The sequence below is a fragment of the Populus trichocarpa genome, chromosome 13, assembly GCF_000002775.5.
Source record: "Populus trichocarpa isolate Nisqually-1 chromosome 13, P.trichocarpa_v4.1, whole genome shotgun sequence".
Classification (NCBI taxonomy): Eukaryota; Viridiplantae; Streptophyta; class Magnoliopsida; order Malpighiales; family Salicaceae; genus Populus; species Populus trichocarpa.
Genome location: NC_037297.2, coordinates 13732132 through 13753114, shown reverse-complemented (window position 1 = coordinate 13753114; position 20983 = coordinate 13732132). Strand labels below are relative to the sequence as shown.

The 20983-nt window shown below is 33.8% G+C and overlaps 1 protein-coding gene across 3 annotated transcripts; it reads left to right on the top strand.

Moving 5' to 3' along the window:
• The first annotated feature begins 1882 nt into the window (after positions 1-1882).
• LOC18104631 (two pore calcium channel protein 1) lies at positions 1883-20758 on the top strand. Of its 3 annotated transcripts, XM_024583480.2 has the most exons (24): positions 1894-2171; positions 3003-3146; positions 3288-3395; positions 4153-4248; positions 5047-5177; positions 5825-5885; positions 6099-6265; positions 7948-8053; positions 8213-8290; positions 9740-9801; positions 11528-11600; positions 12455-12520; positions 12609-12752; positions 13251-13308; positions 14150-14257; positions 14770-14833; positions 15837-16005; positions 16483-16547; positions 16725-16815; positions 17764-17850; positions 18750-18827; positions 19682-19719; positions 19801-19909; positions 20414-20454. In XM_024583480.2, exons 1-23 carry the CDS (start codon positions 2025-2027, stop codon positions 19886-19888), a joined length of 2229 nt encoding a protein of 742 aa, XP_024439248.1. In that variant the 5' UTR covers positions 1894-2024; the 3' UTR covers positions 19889-19909; positions 20414-20454. The 3 variants fall into 3 exon arrangements, with proteins under 3 accessions (XP_052302480.1, XP_024439250.1, XP_024439248.1); XM_052446520.1 differs by lacking the exon at positions 14150-14257 and having other exon boundaries at positions 1883-2171; XM_024583482.2 differs by lacking the exon at positions 19801-19909 and having other exon boundaries at positions 1886-2171; positions 20414-20758.
• The last annotated feature ends 225 nt before the right edge of the window (positions 20759-20983 follow it).

Below are 20983 nucleotides of genomic sequence, written 5' to 3'. Positions count from 1 at the left end.
TCAGGTTTGTAAAACCAAAACCGAACTGGTCGGTTTTTTCGAAATTCTAATCGATTTAATCGGTTTTTCTACTGTTTGGTTTTTTCAATAATTTTTTTCTAGTTTTTTCAATTTAATAATTTTTTTGGTTTTTTTCTCATCCCTACGAGAAACAATCAACTGCCCCTCTTTTTCTCTAATCTCCATTGTTAACATCATGAACAGTTTTAGCTTGTTGGGATTCTTGTTTTTGCTTCAAGCATTTCTTGATCCTTCATATCTGGGCTTATCTCTCTATCGTCATGAACCGGATCAACTTGCTGGGCTTCAATATCTCTGCTCAACAAGTCTTTGAATCTGATCCTTCAAATCCAGGCTTTGAATGCTTAAATCTGAGCAAGAACAACATGGGCTCCACGATTGGATCCAAATCTTATTGCATGATGGTGGCCCGGTGGGGTCATCTTAGACTCTTAGTTGCGAAGAAATATCAAAGATGGGTCCATCTATCTGTTCAAGTTCATCTCTATCCATGGAACTTCTGCACTGAAAAAGTCCAACAGCTGCAGCTTGTTGCCTCATCCTCCACTGGAGCAATAAAAGCCAGCTGGGAAATTGATTTCATTTGGTCCCAGCTTTTGACGACCTTTTCTCTTGCCGACATCCATTGCTGCACAGATTCGTTTTATCCAGTAATAGAAACTTCCCTCCACACTTTTACAAGTAGCCATGGCCATCATGATCATGATAAGGATTTGGAATTAAATTTTGAGTAATTTATTCATAATCAACTCGCCAAGTGGGGTATTGTCGCCCTCTTATTCCAAATCAATGTTATTAAACCTGCAAATCTTAACGGTTAATATCAACCTGGAACCAGCCTACTTGTCTTTTCGATCAATCTAATAAATCTATTTATAATTTAATCAACCTGATTAAAAAAATATTTATTTTTTAAATGATATTATTTTGACTTTAAAATAAAAATTAATTATCTTAAATTAATCATGATTAATTTATCTAACTTGTTATCCGAACCTTGCATCAAGTCAATCAAGAATAAAAATAATTAGTTAAGAAACAATAAAGAAAAATATCAAGGAGTATCAAAAAGTCAACTTTTATGAATTTGTATAAGAAATCTGCTTTGCTCAGAACTTGTTAAGAAGATATTATATATTTACATGACATCCAACTCATTAGATTATTCTCACTTCTTCATCACTCCTAAACCAAAATTATATTATTATTATTATTATTATTATTATTATTATTATTAACATTACAGTATTTATTTGCTCTTGAATAAATGTTTCCAATCTTATTTGACAGTATAGTTGCGATTGTTTTTCAAATAATTTTTCGTGCTAAAATACATGCTAATGATATTTTTTTATTTTTAAAAATTATTGTTTACATCAGCACTTCAAAATGATTTGATAATACTAAAAACATGTTAGTTTGAAGTTAATAAAAAAATAAAAAAAATTAAATTTTTTTAAAAACACTTTTAAAACGTAAAAATTAACAGGCTCGCATATCAAAATTCAACAATATCCTCAAGCAGATTACCCTGATGAACTTAATTTAATATAACCAATGATTTACAATACGCTAAGAAATTCAAGTATGAGTATTTGGTCTGGACTTAAAAATCTATTCTTAAATCAGATACTCTAATAAAAAATCAAATTAATCTATTTAGTTTTTTCTGTAGATTATTTTGTTGGGTAATTCTTTCTTTTCAATACGCACTTACATATTATAAAATGGGATTATTCTCTTTTAAGTAAAGGATTTGTTGTCTTTTTTAATGAAAAAAGGTATGAAAAGACAGGATTTGAGCCGACCTCTACAGTTTACACCAAACCACCCACCGCGGGATCTAACTGTGTGGACCCACTGGCCCACCTTAAACTCAAGGTAGTGGGGCGCACACATAACTACCCGGGGACCGTGGATCTGTCTGTGTAGTATTAAACCTCTGTCTCTCTGTCTTTCTTTTGTTTCCCACCATTTTCGGCAACCAGAGATCACAAAAGAAAATGGAGAAGCCTTTGTTAGGAGAAAGCAGCGGTGGACGAGATATACGTTTTAGAAGAAGAGATCAGTCCACGCCCAAGTTTCCTCGACGTTCTGATGCCATCACTCATGGTTCTCCCTTTCAAAAAGCTGCTGCTCTTGTTGATCTGGTTAGCTTCGTTCCTTGAAAATTTTAATTTTTTGTGCGCTTGAATGTGGATGTTGATCATTTTATAGTAAAAGGAAATACATTTTGAGTCTCTAAATCAAAATGGGTTATTATAAAGTTGAGTTTTTGAGTGTTTGTGATCATGTTTTCTTGCTTGATTTGTAAATGGGATTGATGGGTTGGTTTTTGTTCTTTTCTTGCTTTCATGTGATTTGGATTTAAGGTTTGACTCATCATTAGAGAGATTTTGATAATCATTTTATTGTCTCTTTAGTCTTATTTTTCTTCTTTTCTTTTGCTTTCTTGTTCTGGAATTCTTTTCAGTCAGTTAATATCGTCTTGATGGAAGTCAAATAATAATAATAAAACAGTGAAGGGTTGACTTTTAGAGTAAAATACTTGTGGTTTATGATCATGTATTGTTTTCTTTTAGTTTGTTTATAGTCCTTAGTATGGGCACAGTTATGTTAGTTTATTTCCAGTAATACAGGTCCATCAAGGGTTAGTGAAGTGGCTAAAATTCAAAATATAATATTGATTTATAGAAATTAATGATTGGTGAGGAAGCACCAAGCCGATCATTGAAAATATTAATATCTATAAATATGGAGGATATGGACCTGTTTCAAGTGGCATGAATTATCATATTAGTTGCTAGCGTGCAAGGAGCTGAATCGGTTTTTGCTGTTACTTAATTATTCATTTATCTCCCACGCAATTTACTAACCATCTTAAGTTTAAGATTTTTTACAAAAATTTACTTTTCGTTATTGGTTGAGAATTTTTGGGACTGGGATTGAATTTAGTTGGAATGGTTTGAAAATACTTACAGGCTGAAGATGGTATTGGTATACCGGAAGAAATTCTTGATCAAGCAAACTTTGAAAGTGTTGCAAAGTTCTACTTCATCTTTATTCAGTTTGATATCATTTGGACCCTCAATTACTTTGCAATGATAGTACTAAATTTCTTGGAGGTCAGTACCCTTCTGTTACTGATAACCGCTATATGCTTTCAGTTTATCATAAAGGTGCTGAGAAAATTGAAAAACAAAAACAGGATTTTCCAATGTCTTTCTAAATTATTATATAATTCTTAAATTGGTTAACTGGTGCAGAAACCGCTGTGGTGTCAAAATAATTCTGGACATTCTTGCAATGATAGGGAGTACTTCTATCTTGGGGAGCTGCCGTACTTAACTGCTGCAGAGTCCTTTGTTTTTGAGGTATGAGTAAATATCTTCTTGATGTTTGTTTCTAACTTGGAGAAGTAAGTTGTGGCCTTGCTGCGGCATCTCTATATAATCGAACAAGAGTTTTTTCGTTAGTGTAGAGAGAAGTTAACCAGTTGGAGAACTACAAGGTGGTTTATTTAGTGTAGGACATGTTCCATAGGATTGAAACCTATCCTCTTCTATTCAAGGTGCTGCAAAAGACGCTGTCAACACAGAGGCACATATACACTGAGTAGTGGCTTAAATATTGCAAAACTGATTAGTGAAATTTTTAACATTTACTGACTAGAGTTGTAAATGTACATTAAAAAAAATTAATAGTGCACATTTGGGTCATGCACTGTAGCACTTTTAATGAATTACTTGTACCAGAAACTGGCAATAGCTTTCTTGTTTGGGCAAGAAGTCTGTTATGGTTCAAGCAAATTACTGTAAAGATTCAGGACTAATTAACAAAATTTTGAAGGATCTTCTAGGATTTCTTGAAACGTTAGCAATAAGCTGGATAAGTTCTTATATCTTCACCAAGTTTTGAAGGTGCTGAAAATTTCATAAATTATTAGTTAATCTGCTGGAAAGCATGCATCTAAAGTATAGACTTGATAAAATGCATAGTCAGTAAAATTTGTCTTGAATTCATTAGTAGTCTTATTACTAAACATGTCACTTTAATGATATCATATGAAGGTTATTCTGTCACCAGATTTGGTCTTTGGCAAGTTACACTGGTTTCTTTTTTCTTATGCAGGGCATAACTCTCATCATACTAGCGGCACATATTTTCTTTCCAATATCATATGAAGGTTTCCGTATCTACTGGAAAAATCCTCTTAATTGTTCTAAGGTACTGGGCTATGGTTTTCTTATTGTGAAGTTTTAATCTGATTGTTGTTGTTTTTTTCTACCACATGAAGCATCTTTAGCTTGTTAGATAGGGTTTGCTTATGGGCAGTAATTATAGTTTTGGAACATGAATACCTCTCTCTCTCACTGTTTTTTTTTTCCTTGGAGAAAATTGTACCATATATATTGTTTGTTAACGTAATGTGAAACACTAGCACCTTATCCCGTAAGCTAATGAATGAACTCCAGTTTAACCTTTTAAGCAGCCTTGCATTTATATGCACCCTCTGTATCCCATTTGAGCCGCTCCGTAACATTTTATTTCTTTCCAAAACGTAAACCCAGCTTAAAGTTTGGTGCCTTGAAGGTAAAAGGATTCTCTTGTAACATTTTTCTAATGTTTGCGGTAATGTATCCATTTCTGTTTTTCCATGTGGGAAACTGAGTGTCTTTGCATATAGCTGAATGTTGTTACTGGTCATCTCTGCCAAATCCAAATTGGGAAGTTGATAAGCTCACAGAAAACAAGACTTGTTCATGTTATCAACTGTTTATTGCATAAAAAATTTCCATCTTTGTGTTTCCATGTTTGTGTAGCCACAAAATGCTTGCTTGCCATCATACTTTCTTTTTCATTTGGGCAACCCAGCTCTCTATTTTTCCAATACGTATGTGTCTCTTTATGGAATGTACATGTGCATCAATTAACTCTATTCTACAAAGTTAATTGATGAAGAAAATGTTAATTTGTCATTCTTTAGGTTTTGATATACGATGTTTTGGGTGGCTGGATTTTCAGGTCATTTGCCTATGCATTTTGGTTGTTGATTTGGTGGCTTATGCGATTTATGCGTCTCCAGTGGCTTTCAATTTTCTTCCTTTCAGAATTGCACCTTACATAAGAGTTGTCTTGTTTATTCTATACATCAGGTATCTATGTCATAAAACTCATATGTTCCTTGTTCATGTTTTAACCATAGTTCATATTCTTCTTCTCTTATATATATAGATAAACCTTCTTTGCATTTGTGTTCCAGTGGTGAAGTTTAATCGATAGCATTTTAGTGAATGGAGATATGATTTGGTGAACTGTTGGCAGTTTAGTTTGGTTCAAACTATGGGGTAGGATTGCATGATATTTGTCATGTGGACAACTATTTTGTCAAGGATTTCTATCTCTTTAATGCCGCATCATTATTGAATACCTGTAGAAATCCTAGGTTGGCACAATGTCTCAGGGATGTTTACATCATGCTTCATGATTTAACCTCTTAGATAATACAAGCAGGGAGAATGAAACTAGCAGGACTGCGTTAGAAGGGATGAAAATCAGCCAATTTAGGGGAATGATGTTTGAGATCTTTCTTCTCTACTTCTATTGTCTGTGGTAATTGGGTTGTCATTTTATTGAATTCTTTTTTTAAAAGAAGAGAAGGTATATGAATTGTCTGTTTTTATAATGTTTAGTTATTTCTACATGTAATTTGAATGTTATGGTGAACATTTTTAAATTGCACTTCTCTTTGTCAAACAATTTATGGTTATTTGACCGGTTTTTTATTTTGTCATGACCTTAGGGACTTGCAAAGGAGCATCATCATTTTGGGCGGAATGCTTAAGACTTATGTGAATGTCTTGGTTCGTTTACATTCATTCCTTTATCAATATTGCTGCTGGAATTACAATTAATCTTAGTTTGCAACTATTGTCAGTCCCTGATTTATTTTAGATGTTGCTCAATAATATATTTCCATTTATCTTATGAACTGATTTGATATGTTTTTATTTCCATTAGTGCGCATTACATAATGTTCTCTTTTCTATTTATTGTTGTCTGATGTCTTTGTGTAGGCTCTAGGGTTTTTATTTCTGCTTTTCTCCAGTTGGTTAGCCTTTGTCATGTTTGAAGATACCCAACAGGGGAAAATAGTTTTCACTTCATATGGCATCACATTGTATCAGATGTTTGTTTTATTTACAACATCCAACAATCCAGATGTATGGATACCTGCATACAAGTAAGTTTTCTTGAGAAATGATTTATGTGATCTTTTCTTTATTTTTATTATATTTTCTTCCACTTACGTATAGCTAGTGAGGTGTCCTTTTCATCTCTGGTGTGTATTTACTCTATTTTGAGGTTGGAGGGTGGTGGTGAAAATGTTGCTGTCATTTGAAGCTATTGAACTGCAATTTTTTATGAGATTTCTAGCTTCAGAAAAATGACAAAAAAGTGAAGAAAAAAAAAAACCTTTTTTGCCTTTGATTACTCTTTGCATTTTTTTCATCCAAAAATAGTGATTTGCATTCTGCAAATGATGGGGTTAAGAGATTGGTTACATTATGGTTAAAACCTCTTCCAATCTTTGCGAAATTAATGATAGATGAAACTAGGCTAGATGGGATTACTGATAAGTTACAATTGTAAAGTTCATGTTATACTCTTAAGGACTTGAGAGTAAGTAAGAGAAAAACAAAATCCTAGAATTCAGACCTTAGAACTTCTGGTAATAGATCTGATAGTCTAATAAAATTCAATGGCTAAGAAATATAGGAATGGATATTCTTGGTATCTTGGAGGGGCATTTCCAATGTAGTATGAGATTATTACACACCTTTCAAGTTGATTGGCACATTTTGTTGGACAAATATAAAGTCATCTATGCTCTATAGGAACACCACATACTCAAATGACGGACAGGGGAAGGAACAGGTAAAGGTAGTACTGATTAATAAAAAGTGGAGGAAAAGCCATTTGATAATAGTCTGGATTGCAACATGGACATTTAGACATGTAATGGGTTTATGAGCCCTTGATCTATTATGCTATCTATTGTCAATGGCACTCAGCTTCTGTAGAGAGAGAAAGAAAAAGTTTGAGAGAGATTCACAGTACTGTTAGCAATTGATATAGTGCTAATAGCTCCAACCTTGTATATGAAAGTGCAAAGAGTGAGGAAGAGTAATTGCATCCAGTGGAAGGAACAAAGAGCATGAGAGACATACTGGAATTGACTTAGTTTGAAGTTATAAGACAGGATGTGATTTCTGAAGTCATGGGAAATGTGGCCTTAAACATTGTGGAGTACGTCATTGGTGTTAAGTTGTTTGACCTTAAAGCTTGGTTGAGTTTATTATGATGTTATTCTTCAAGAGAGTTTTAAGACACTGCCAATATAGAAGATTCTCAAGCCTACATTCGTCAAAAGTATTACCATATAGTTTGCATTTCACTTGTGATACTGGCATGGAATTCAACCTAGAGCAATGTGGCAAAAAGTTGTGGAGTTGCATATGTAATATTTAGTGATATAGAAGATGCCTTGTATTTTTGGCTGGAGATTCTGCATGCAAATCGATCAGATATGCTTTCCCCTTCAATCTAGGACTTTGAATGTGAAATTTGTTATAAGGGCTTGCTTATAATCTGATTTGCCACTATTAACATTCTTTAGGTGTACTTGTAGTGTAATTGGTCTTTGCTAACTGCTAAGGCATTTTTTAAAAAAAGTCTCTACTCTCTTTGAAGTGATAATTCTCTCTTACAATTTTTTAGAGTATTACATGCCTGTCTCTTTGGGTCATTCATATGGTAGAACACATGCTATTCATTTATTTGGTGTGCTTTTCAACTATGGGCAGAACAAAAAACAAGTATACAAGAACAGATTGTATTGTCCACATCTTCTTTGTTTTACAGGGTTTCACGTTGGTATAGCCTTTTTTTCATCCTCTACGTGCTAATAGGAGTGTACTTTGTCACCAACTTGGTTCTTGCTGTCGTATATGACAGCTTCAAAGACCAGGTAAAGTTGAAAATGTGAATAGTCTGCGGTCTTCCTCTCATTTTCAAATGCTTATACCATTTCCTTCCTGATATATCACAAAATATTTTGTAGGATGTTTTCTTTTGTGTTCAGGGATAAAATGAAAATGTACATGCTTACATCTTCTTTCTGTTCTAGCTTGTAAAACAAGTTTCTGAGATGGACCGTTCGAGGAAAAGAATACTGATCAAAGCCTTCAATCTCATTGATAAGAATGTAAGTATGTTGTCACTCAATACCATGGTTTTCAACTATCCATTCAATTTGCATTATCTTTATATTCCATGGATGCTACTATGCATGCACACCCACAAATATAATCTTTGTGCTTAATTCTTGTTCATTGTAAAGTAATTGTATAGCCTTCCTCTTTCAAACAACGCCTTCAAAATATTGTTCTAACATCATGACATCTCAAATACTTCTGTTTTCTGAGAGATGCTCTTCATTAAGTCCTTTTAGATATCTAATAAAATGAAAATCTGACAGAGAAATCAAAATAGCCCTTGCATAATGATTCTCTACCAGATGGAGAAATACCTTTTCTAAACAAAAGAGAAATCCTTGTCTAATGTGCGTACCAATGTTGTTATGTCCATTGTTGGTAGATGTGAATGATAGTCACTTTCTTTTGTTAAACGCTCCACTTGATATTGATACAGGAAGTAATTTTATCTAGACACAAAAAAGAGCATGGTACTTAATGGATGACAAGGCATCCTCCCTGGAAACATACTATACAATTTAAACAAAAGATCTTCTCTACAGTCCCTCTGCTCTTCAGATATGGCTCCAAAAATTCCGTTTTGTGGTGCTACAATGACGAAGTCAGGAAAGCTATTTTATCCAAAATGAGAAGACAAGATAATTTCAAGTCTTTAAAGATTCTAGAGTGCTGAAATCAAATGCATCAAATCATTGCAAAAGTTGTATGCACCTTTGCTAAACTCACAAAAGCATATAGAAAAGCAACTCATTTAGGCTATTTGGACAAATATATGGCTCTCTATATGTCAACAATTTCATTTTCTTTTACCCAAACTACATAATTATGTGGTAATAATGTTTGAAGGTGTCACTTCTAATAGAATGCATGAAACAAACATCTGGAGACATTGTGATGTGAGAAAATGTAAGCATTGACATTGTTTACGACTGAACAAAACAAATGCTTTATTCTTAGTATCTTGACCTTACAAATAAGATTACCTACAGGGATTTGAGAAGATGTAGGATTATGAATAAGATAAGCATGAAAGATTTTCAAATAACATGTCCTGAATTTCCCAAATACTATGCTCTTGCTCTCTTATCTCTTCTTGGAGACAAACACGCTAAATCAAGCGATGAGGTGACAAGGCTAGTTTCTCTGTCTCACATTCATCTGATCTGATCTGATGCAAATGTTTGTTTTGGACAACATGCACAGTATGACTGAGTGTCATATTCTTGCAGTCATTTTCTCCCTGGTGTATGGTTTGCTTCAGTTAAGGGAAAATTTTCAACTCCCCCCCAGCATAGTTACTCTTGTTGATTGACCTACCACTGTGTTTTCAACAATTGAATATAGCATTTTTTTTTTCTCTGTATTAAAATGTAGTTGCTGACATCTTATTTGTTGTTCTTTGTTTCATGTCCAATGGGAATATCATTTTTGTTCAACAGGATGCTGGATTCCTTAATAAGGAGCAATGCATTCATTTATTTGAAGCACTTAATAAATACAGGTATTCCTTGTATACCATCTTCAATACACTTTCAAAACATGCTCTATAAATCGTGCACAAGATCCTTCCGATATATGATTTGCACAAACGCTTTTAGTCTAATTCAATTGATGCTAGAGGAGCACGAATAATTGACTTCTCAAAAATACAAAGATGTTGCAAAAAAATATATTTATATTCCTGAATATGGTGCTTTCTAGATGGATGACTAATATTGGCAGATTCTGACCTTTTTTTGGTCTTGATTCCTGAAAGTAGCATATAGTTTATTCTTCCTTGAGGAACTCATTTTCAGCAAAGCCCCTTCCTCACTCCTTGACCAGAGGAACAGATGGAATAGATGTGTGATAGTGAAAATAGTTCCCATTTCCCTTAAAAGAATGAGTGGATGAAAATTAGGCACTATATTAGTTGGATTTCATAGGATTTAACTTTATTCATTCTTTGTGTTCACTTCTGCTTTAGAAGTTGGAAAAGAAAGGACATTAAGGTAGTCATCTATGGAGCACAAGTGGAAAAACCTTCATTAAACTATTAATTCAGTCATTTACTTGTGTATTCAATACTTGGTAGAACAACAACAGACACTCCACAGATGCTTGCATTCAACTAACTGTTTGAATATGAGTGACATTATAAATCACCACTTATACTCAGTTATCCATTTCTAGTGCAAAGGCATTCTAATGGTGTCTTGTGCTTTCTTTGCACAAGGATTGATCAACTTTTGCCTACTTGTTCTGGTATTTGATCTCAAAACCAACCTTATTCAAAAGCCATTTGTTTTACGAGGACAATTGATATTTTTCCTTGATGAAAATTAAAATGATTATGCCTTACTTGGATCTCATTTGTTAATGACATGAATAGCTTTATTATGCCTATTTAATTTCACTATCCTATCATCCATTTGGTCTTGAAGTAAGAATGAACAGCTACACTGTATACCACCATCCCCGTGACTTAAGTCATTGTGCAAGGGTTTTTAAAGCTACTGTTATATACACAAAAGTATTTCAGATATTTGATATCATCACCAGGCAATCATATGGGCTAACTATTGATGAACTGATTGGATTAAGCCACCAAAGTCAGCTTCCGTCATTATATATTGTTTGAAAGAAAAAGCCTTGATAACATATGAATGTGGGGATACTGTAGCAGAAAACAGTTACAACTCTTTGTAGACAACATGTTGACCAGAGGAATGCATTTAATTGTTTTTTTTTTTTTTCAGTTGTGTGTATATTTATGGCTTTCTCTTGAGCTTCTTAGTTGGTGTCGTTGTCTGGGGTTGTTAACTGATTGGTTCCGTGGGCATGGATTGTCTTTTTTTTCCTGTGAATATGTTTTCTCCCTCAAACGCTATTCTGTTTGAGCCTTGGGTCTTATTTAAAATTGCATCCGTGCTTTATATTGATGTAAGTCCTCTGGCCTTCAGTTTTCTCATCATGGGTGTCATCTTGGGAGCACTTAGAGTGGACTTTAACTGATGAAAGAATTGTAATAATAATCACTTTATTTTCACCATATCTTGGCAAATTTTCTATCATTTCCATTGGATGGAGTTTGGAAAAAAGATGGGAAACAGATGGCAAGACGTTACCATGGCTCAGGATAAAAAATTGCTTGCCTTTAGCTTTTATAACTCAAGTTGTTATTCTGGTGCAAGTTGTTTTATATATTGAAGTATGTGCTATTTATTTATATTTATTTTGTTTATCAGGACTTTGCCAAGCATATCAAGGGAAGAATTCGAGTTGATATTTGATGAACTTGACGATTCTCATGATTTCAAGGTATATTCCCTCGTGTTTAAACAAAACACAGGTGATCTTTTGTTTTCACCATCATCATGGAAATGCTATGCATACAAACAAAACAATACTAAAACTCTATTCTAACATGTGTGGTAAGTGATAAGTGGTGGATTGTGGGTTTCACACATTTTAAATGGTTAGTTGAGCACGAATAGAGTAATTGTCACATCAGTTTGTATGATTTCTACATGGCTTGAAAGGAAGGAAACAATTTGCTTCATTGAACTGATCATTGGTACACACACATGAGTGTGTATGTATTCGTCATTCTAATATTTTTGTGCATATCATCTATTTTTTGAATTCACGAGCTGATATGCACAAAAATATTTCTGATGTTGAGTTTGTTGTGTTAGTTATGAATGTTGTACAAGTTTTAGGTATACACAAAGTTCCATTATAAAATTGCTGTCTTGAAAAACCACAGAACTTCATTCATCCTTGTGTAAGCCATACGCTCAAAAGTATTATTCAAAGATCAAGTATTGCATGTGTGCTTGCCTATGTGGATGTGTGTATGTACACACACATTTATGTGTGTGTGAGTGCAAAATCCCAAAACTCACATTATTTTTGGTTGCTCCTCACTGCAGCTAGTTTATGTTGCGCTACAAGAATTCATTTATATTACTGATATTTAGCTTCTTGGTATCTAAGATTTGTGGTTTGCTTGTGCTATCATTTGCAAAAGCTTGCAAGAGTCTTTCACAACCATCCCATTTGGCACATTTTAACTAGCCATTTATAAGAAAGATGACTTTTGGTTATTATTATTTTTTCATCGGGCATATTTCAGTTATGTTTTCTGGCCTTGGTATCTTTTCTTTATGTAGATCAACTTGGATGAATTTGAGGACCTTTGCAATGCAATCGCTCTAAGATTTCAAAAGGAGGATGTTGTAAGTTGTATTGCTCTGAAACTGAAACACAAAGGAAATATTTGGAGCTTTTAGACTGCATCTCTGATACTATGGGTTCTGTTTGCAGCCATCTTACTTTGAATACCTTCCATCAATCTACCATTCACTTTTCTCTGAAAAGTTGAAAGAGTTTGTACGAAGCCCTAAATTTGGCTACATAATATCATCCATTCTCGTCATGAATCTGTTAGCTGTCATCACTGAGACAACGGTATGGCATGAAATGAAAATTTGATAGAACTGATGTTTTCCCTTTTTTCCCCTCTCATATCACGATAAACATATAGAGATTAAAGTTTGGTTCCTCTATATTTAAATTCTTCTAAGATTTGGTTTGTTAATCTGTTTAAATGTTTATTCTTATAAATCTAATCATATCACTGCAAAACAATGTGGGCTTTGGATGTAGCTGTTGCCAAGATCATGTCTTGATCTAAAATCAACTCCTCTGAATACCACATATGAGTGCATGTTTGCATTGAAATGTAACCATTTGGAAAGGAGATTAAAATAGAATTTGAGACACGCAAAGATCTTTGGGCCAGTTCATTTCAAGACAACCAACTTTTCAATGACATGATCTATCCAGCTCAATAAACAAAACCAAAAATTTGAAACCACCAAGATCCACTTGTTAGATTACTGTCTTGATGTTGTATATTTAAATGCTGATGCAATTATGCTAATCTTGTATGTAATTGGTTTGCAGCTTGATATAGCCAACAATTCTGCTCAAAAGGTGTGGCAAGAAGTGGAATTTGTCTTTGGTAAAGACTTGCTAAATCATCAACTCTTCCAATGCTGTTTCCCTCTCCTATAAATGTTACTTATATGGATATAAGTACATTTATGGAGCTTTTTGGGTCTATGCAATTATAGCCTCAAATTTGGATAGTCACATAACTCACGGTTGTCTATAAACAATGTTCCATCTAGCAGAAAAGAAATGACTGACTATAGGACTAATCCTGAAATTCTTGAGGATAAGTATGTGTTCTGTAGTTGGTTTGAAACTTTCTAACAGCCAGGGTTGACATCAATTTGGTGGCAAGCAGTATATAAACCTTTAACGTTAATGGCTGAAGGAATTTATCCATATGAATATGATAATTATGTGAGAATTTTAATGCACTTTTGTTTCCATTATACATTGACTTGTTCTTTAGTTAATTCTAAAACCAATGGAGACAGATTTTGCATACCTCTTGGTGTCCCTCCTTGTACATGTTTTATCCTCTTTTTTTCTTCTGATGCTTCATTGAATTTCCATTTATCATTCATAAAATATAATCTGTGAATGATGAAACATGACATGCATTGCTCATGATGAATATGAGTTCATAAAGATGTAAATTCTTATCATAAAAATTGGTTTTCTTGACCATTTGTCATTCCAATCTTGATGGTCAAATAATTGATACCTCGGACTATCTACTAGTTAGATTTTGCAGGGTGTCAATTGAAAGTTGGATATTAACTTGTCCAAGGTCAACCACTTATTAGCTCTACAATTTTGTTGTGTGAATTCAATCTTGCTATTTTGTAGTGGCTTATGATGTGAGTTTGAATCATGTCTTTGGAGTTCATGGATTGCCTTTTGTACTTCAGGGTGGATCTATGTTGTGGAAATGGCTCTAAAAATCTATGCATATGGATTTGAGAACTATTGGAGGGATGGTCAAAATCGCTTTGATTTTGTGATCACTTTGGTTATAGGTAATTACTTTATATAATCTTTCCCAGCAGCCTATGTCAATTATTTTCTTTCTTTAATGCAATTAATTTGAATGCATGAAAATTATTTCTCACCCTATTATTCTGTGAATTCTAATGGTGATTCATTGCTACTATTTTTAGTAACTGTAATTTCTTTTGCATCTCAATAAAAAAAAAATCAGTAGTTTGTTTTTGTATATTATTTTCAATATGTTGTGTAAAGGATGACCTACGAGTGAACTAATGACCATACATGAGGATCTGGTTGTGTTGCTTTGTTAATGTTCCCAAACTACTACTCTTGAAAAGAAAAAAAGATTTTGTATTTAATAATTATAGTTCGGGGAAATTCGAGAAACCTGCTCACTGTTTTCCGGAGAATTTTGTTTTGATATGCCTGTTTGCCATTGATTCAAATGTTCTAAGTAGAGAAACTAAACTATTTTGTTTGACAGGAATATTTCATTTTACGCTGCACCATAATGCCATGAAAATGATTTTTGTGTTTGCAGTTATCGGAGAGACTGTAACTTTTGCATCTCCTAATGAGCTGACTTTTCTTTCAAATGGAGAATGGTATGAACTATATATATATATATATATATATATATTCTTATTAATGGATTATTATTATTATTTTGTGTAAAGTGATTTTTCTAAGTTGTGCCACTATTTTTCATTTTTCCTCTATTTTTCAAAAATTATTATTTTATTATTATTTGGTCTACTAGCTAGATTACACCTTCGGGGGATGGGGGATGGGGGATGGGGAAGGGTGGGGATATCACTTCTTATCCACTTATTTCCCCTCTGATCTTAAGTGTGAGCAGAATTTGAGCAAAAGTCTATTGGGAGGATTGCCCAGCACTTTTACCTACAAACTTAGCTGGCATCTACAGTTAGAGCATACAAATGAAGTAGGGTGACATCAGTGAGGGATGGGGGGGGGGTTTTGTCTAACTTGGGTGGTATTTCTTCCATATTCCAGCCCTTGCAACCCTTATTTCTGTTTACTTTGTGCTAAAGCTCGCCTACATTAATGCACATGCAGCTGGACATTCTGAACCTCCTGCAGGATCCTTTCTGTTATTCACCATAAAATAAATAGCATTGGGGATTGCTCTGCAGCAACCACGCAATCACCCAGAACAGTATGCTAAGTTTTCCTCGTGTAGATCATTCTTAGCCCTTGCAGAGAATTGGATAAAGCAATAAGCTCTTATTTCCTGCAGTTTGGTTATGCTTAGATTACTTAAAGAAATAGTTCTGGCATTATATATGACAGTAATATTAAACTGCCCATCCTTGCCAAGGCCCACTTTCAGCAAGTTTCACATTGTTATTGAATGTGATTTTTAACATATTTTGCCTTTACAAGCTCATTGTTGACATTTTTCGTGTATTGTGAATATAATTCCATCATTGAACTCAAAATCAAAGCACGATTTTGTTTTTCAACATCTCCACTCACTATAGTGTTGTTAAACAATAGTTTTCTAATAGGAGAATGGAAGCTTGATATGCATAGATATTCTTTCTTCTATTTATGATGTATCTTCATCTTCTTTTTTGTTTGCAGGATTCGTTACCTCCTCATTGCAAGATTGTTAAGATTAATAAGGATCTTGATGTATGTTAGAAGTTACCGGGCTTTTGTTGCCACATTTTTAACCCTCATACCAAGTCTGATGCCTTATCTGGGCACAATATTTTGCGTCATGTGTATTTATTGCTCTCTTGGTATTCAGGTACATTGGATGCTCTGTTTTCTTGTCATATTGCAATTAAATTCTGCTGTTGTCGATATTTCTGTTTCAATTTATGCTTTTTGGTAGCAGGAAAGTGAAAAGAAACTTCTAGTTCATAGTAAATTGATTCCTTCAGAAATGATCCCCTTTCTTTTTAGATGAAGCATAGTGCTGTTTTGCCCAAAAACTGCTAACAATAAAAAATACAGTATGGATTTTTTATTTTTATTTTTTGTTATATTGGGAAGTATTGGTACATTCATGCATATGTGATTGATTTAATTTTTTCGTAAGGAAAAGATGTCATTTGTGGCCTCACTACTCTTTGGCTGGTTATTGGTGTAATCTGCAAATTGTGATATCTTGGATTGGCATGTCTTCAAGATAGCCTGCAGTATTTGTATTAACTATACTGGATTATATTCTCTTTTTTACTATGATTATTGTTATAAAATCTCTACTTGTTTAAACTTGTAGATCTTTGGCGGGCTTGTGAATGCCGGGAACCTCGATTTGGAAGGAACAGGTCTTGCTGAAGATGAGTATCCTTTAATCATAATGGATTAGAGCCTGCTGTAAGCCCCGTTTTACTTTTTCCCTCTAGAGGTAGCCTCTGATCTGTGGGTGGTGCCTTTTAAATTGATTTCATATCTTGTTATGGCTTTATGATTAGGGTAAGCCACTAGTTTCTCAAAAATCAATTTCCTTGACAAAATAAGTTATTTGCTTTTCAATTTTAATGACTATCCAAATGGAATGGTGACACTTTTTAATCTGCTCGTTATGGGAAATTGGCACGAGTGGATGCAGGTAAATACTGCCTTTTGCCTTCTACATTTATATTTTTTTCAATTTCACTGTTGTTTTTTAGTAAGGTGCAGAACATTCTATTTCACATGCCCTTTTGTTATGGATTCCTTTGAAAAAATAACAAAATAATATCTGGTATCTTGCATGTAAACTTGTAATTGTCACTTAAGGAATGATTATTTCTGCCCATAAAAACAGAAGTTTTGGTGCCAGCAGGATATCACTCTTGAAACCCTAACCACATCAAAGCAGTCCCAATAGAGATCACAAGATAGCGTTTATCAGCAAAATACATAATGAAAAATCATTTATCAGCTTGAGTGGCTTTCTAATTTCAGTAACTTGCAAATGTATTTTAACATGTTGTTTGGTGGGAAGCTGTTTCCCATGGAACTGGAGAGAGTCAGAAAGATATGTTGAGACAAAGCTGGTGTGGTCAAATATTAAGCATGATAAACTTTGGAAAATCTTATTGTTGTCCACTCTCTTTTGGATATGATGCATGTGCAATCATGTACACATTTATAAATGCTGTCATGTCATTTCCTCCATATCCTATCAAATTTTCATTCTTGTAAATGAGAATACTGTCTCATTTCATGATTTTCCTGGCGAATAATTTATGAATTTATTAAAGGAAAGACAGGGGATCATACACATTTTACACAATCTGCTTTCTTTCTAAATTTGAAGCGAACAATGGATTCAATATTATTAGCTGATGTTTGCTTTGTATGCAACATAATGAATGTGTCATAAATTTCCAAAAACTTAAAGGAAATACATTAAAACAACTACTGAACTATGTATATTGCATGCAAGAGACATCAGGCTGTTGGTAACACTCAACAACGCTATAAGAAAAAATGTTTACCTGTTTTACCGTTTACAGTCTTCGATCTTATAACTGTGGTTAAAAACCCTAATCACTTGTACTTACTATTTCAGAGTTACAAGGATTTGACTGGAACTTACTGGAGCCTTGCATACTTCATCAGCTTCTACCTAGTAACAGTTCTATTGCTTTTGAATTTGGTAAGTTCTATTTGTTGCTGCAGCACTTTTTATTGAATTTGCTGAAACTCAAAACCTGTAGAGGTCAATCTGTCAAATACAACACAAATAATGGAAAACCACGTGTAGCCTTCCACTTCTTTGCCTTATCAATGATAATTTGATAGGAAGGATATTCTATTTCCAGTCAGATGTATGATCCATGAATCATTGAAAGTTCATAGAACGAAGTTATGGGACTATTGGTTGACAGTTTTTGGCATTTTGTATTCTTATGCTCATTCTGATCAATCCTATATTATTGTGGAGAGGAAGCATCTATGATTTCATCTGCATAAAGGCAATCTGTTCTGGTCATTATTGCTACCGAAATCAACCTCAAATTGGCAGACTTCTGAATAGCATGTCCCATTGCACTTAGTCCTTTCAGTTTTAATGCTTTTCTCTGTGATGTAGCTTTCTTTCCTGCATACCATCCCGTTTCTAGTGAACTGGTCAGATAACAAATGCATCATAATCTGCAATAGATGGTCAGTGTTTTCACTGTTCAGTGAGCCTGGTAACACTGACTGGCTATTCCAGAAATATCTAAGAAATGGTGGTGACCCTATAACTTAATCATCTGAATGATAATAAGCTGGATTTAATTGATCATTGATTGGTATTATCAGGTGTTCTGTGATGAAATTAAAATGCATAGGAGAACTCAGCTTCGTTAGTTGCTATTTGGTTTTATTTATATTAGATAATGAAGTGCAGAGTTTTCTAGATAACAAGAATTTTGGAACTTTATGTATCTCATTCCACTCATGTTATTATTGGCCTTTATGACTGGATTACTAAATACATGGCATTTTTTAGTTAAGGGCAAAAGCTATTGTAAAATGCAAAACATCATTTTCTTGTTTTTAATGTTTCAGGTTATGGCTTTTGTCCTGGAGGGATTCTTTGCTGAAATGGAACTTGAGACAGCAGAAAAATGTGAAGCAGAGGACAAGGTTGGTACCTTTTTAAACTATGAGCTTTTAATTTACATGCGTCGGTTGTTTTCTCAAAATATATTTATTTGCTTATAAGCAAAAGGAAAAAATGCTACCGATATTAGTTTGTTTCATTGTTCTTCCCATTATTCCGATATTAGTTTGTTTCATTGTTCTTCCCATTACTATAGGCTCTACCACACAATCTTTATAACTTGAAAATTTTAATTCAAAATTTTTAGTATAAACGATTTAATTTCCTTTTCTCTTCTAATATGAATCTGTTTTTTTTTCCTTAAATTAAATATTAATGATTTTTTTTTTCATTCTATTGAATTTATCTAGTGATCCTTTGGCTCTTTTTTTTTCCATATTTTAACCACCTCATTTCTTTAATTAATACTTCAATGATCTTGAAATTTACTCTCTTTTGCCTCTGTCTCTATTTTGATTGATTTGCTTTTTCCTTCGCGCAAGGGCAGGTAGTAACCCCTTGTTTGTTTTTCACTTTAAATCCACCTAACTATTTCTCTTTTACTCATTTTTTTGTGTTTAATCTTTTTCAATTTTAAATGATAGTTTGATAGTGATGCAAGCTAAATATTCTAGTTTACATTGGAAAGAAGTTCTCACTCTTCAACATTAGAAAGTAGATTCAGGTTTCAGATACCATAAGATTTTTGTTACATTTACTGAATGCTAATTGTGGCTTTGATTTACTGGTTGATCTTGTTTCTCAAATTTTCCATTGCTCATACCTGATTTTTTGGGTTAAATGTAGTATTGAGCTATTGGATTTATCCCCAGTTTGTATTTGTTGCAATAGATTAACTACTGAATTTAAATGATATTCTTTTGCCTTCTCAATGTAGGAAGGAAGCAACTCAAAATCCCGACGCCGATCTGTTGGGTATGTGCTGCTAGCTAGTCATTTCTTTCAATCTAGATGTTGAGTGCTGACAATAATCTGAACTTATTTTGGTTGGTGCAGCACAAAAACTCGCAGTCAAAGGGTTGATAATCTTCTGCATCATATGTTAAGTGCGGAGCTGGAAAAACCAGAATGCTCCAATGCATAAATGGTTTCTTTCACAGTTCTGGTTAGCATATTAAATCTCTCTTTCAAGTTTAAATTATGTTAGCCCAAAGATGCAAGTACGTGAAAACCTTCTTCATTTTCGAAATCATTGTTCAATCATGAACTTCTAGTGAGGTGCAAAGTTGTCAAAACCAAACTGGACCGGCCAGTTCAACCAGGCTACACGTGAACCAGCCAAGGCTCCAGTTTGGTTAGAACAAAAACCCTTAGTTGGTCAAAACCTGTCAACAAGCTGACCTGACGGGTTAACAGCTATGCCGTCTATCAAGAGTGGTTTTGCACGGTTGAACTGTACTTGTAAAAGATGACACTCAGGTCATTAATACCACTGGACCAAAATTTCAATATGATACATTGATGCCATGCGAGCATTATCCCATCATATATGCCAATCCTTTTCTTTTTTATTTCTAAGAATGCATGATTATACAAATCTCTCCTTTTCCTTTTGATAGTATGATACATTAAAGTACTAGTGCTTCTTTTTTTTTGGCAATTTCAACAGGATTTCTAGCATTTTAACTAGGAAAAGGTGGAGAGAGTTTTCCTTCCTTCTGAACTCAAGCTAGTCTATAATCTGAACGTTGTTTGGAGGAATTCTCAGAGGAGCTCGGCCATTCTTTAATCAACATGACGTGTTAATTCTGTGTTTAGGAACAATGTAATCTTGAAGCTGCTCTGGTCTATTATGGTACACAAAGATTTGTCATTGTAAAAGATGCACGTCTCCTAAAGCTCTTTTGCTTTAAATTTTCTTTTGTTTTTGCTCTTTTCACACAAACAATCTGATTGTAATATGAATCTTTTCCAACATGTTTATTAATTTAAAGAAGTAATAGGTTTTGCTGTATTTGGTTCAGATTCTTCCACAATTTTTCCTCTGAAATGAAATAAAAAATTAATGAAGTTAAATTTATTTTCTTGGTGGTGGAAGCATCACTCACTAGTGCCTCGTGGACTTTATTCTGCAAGAATTGTTCTCATAGCAGTACGTTTGATTAAGTTCTGCACTTTATTATTTACTAGACCAATGTCTCATGACATGAATATATATATCGGCATCAGTAAATAAAAA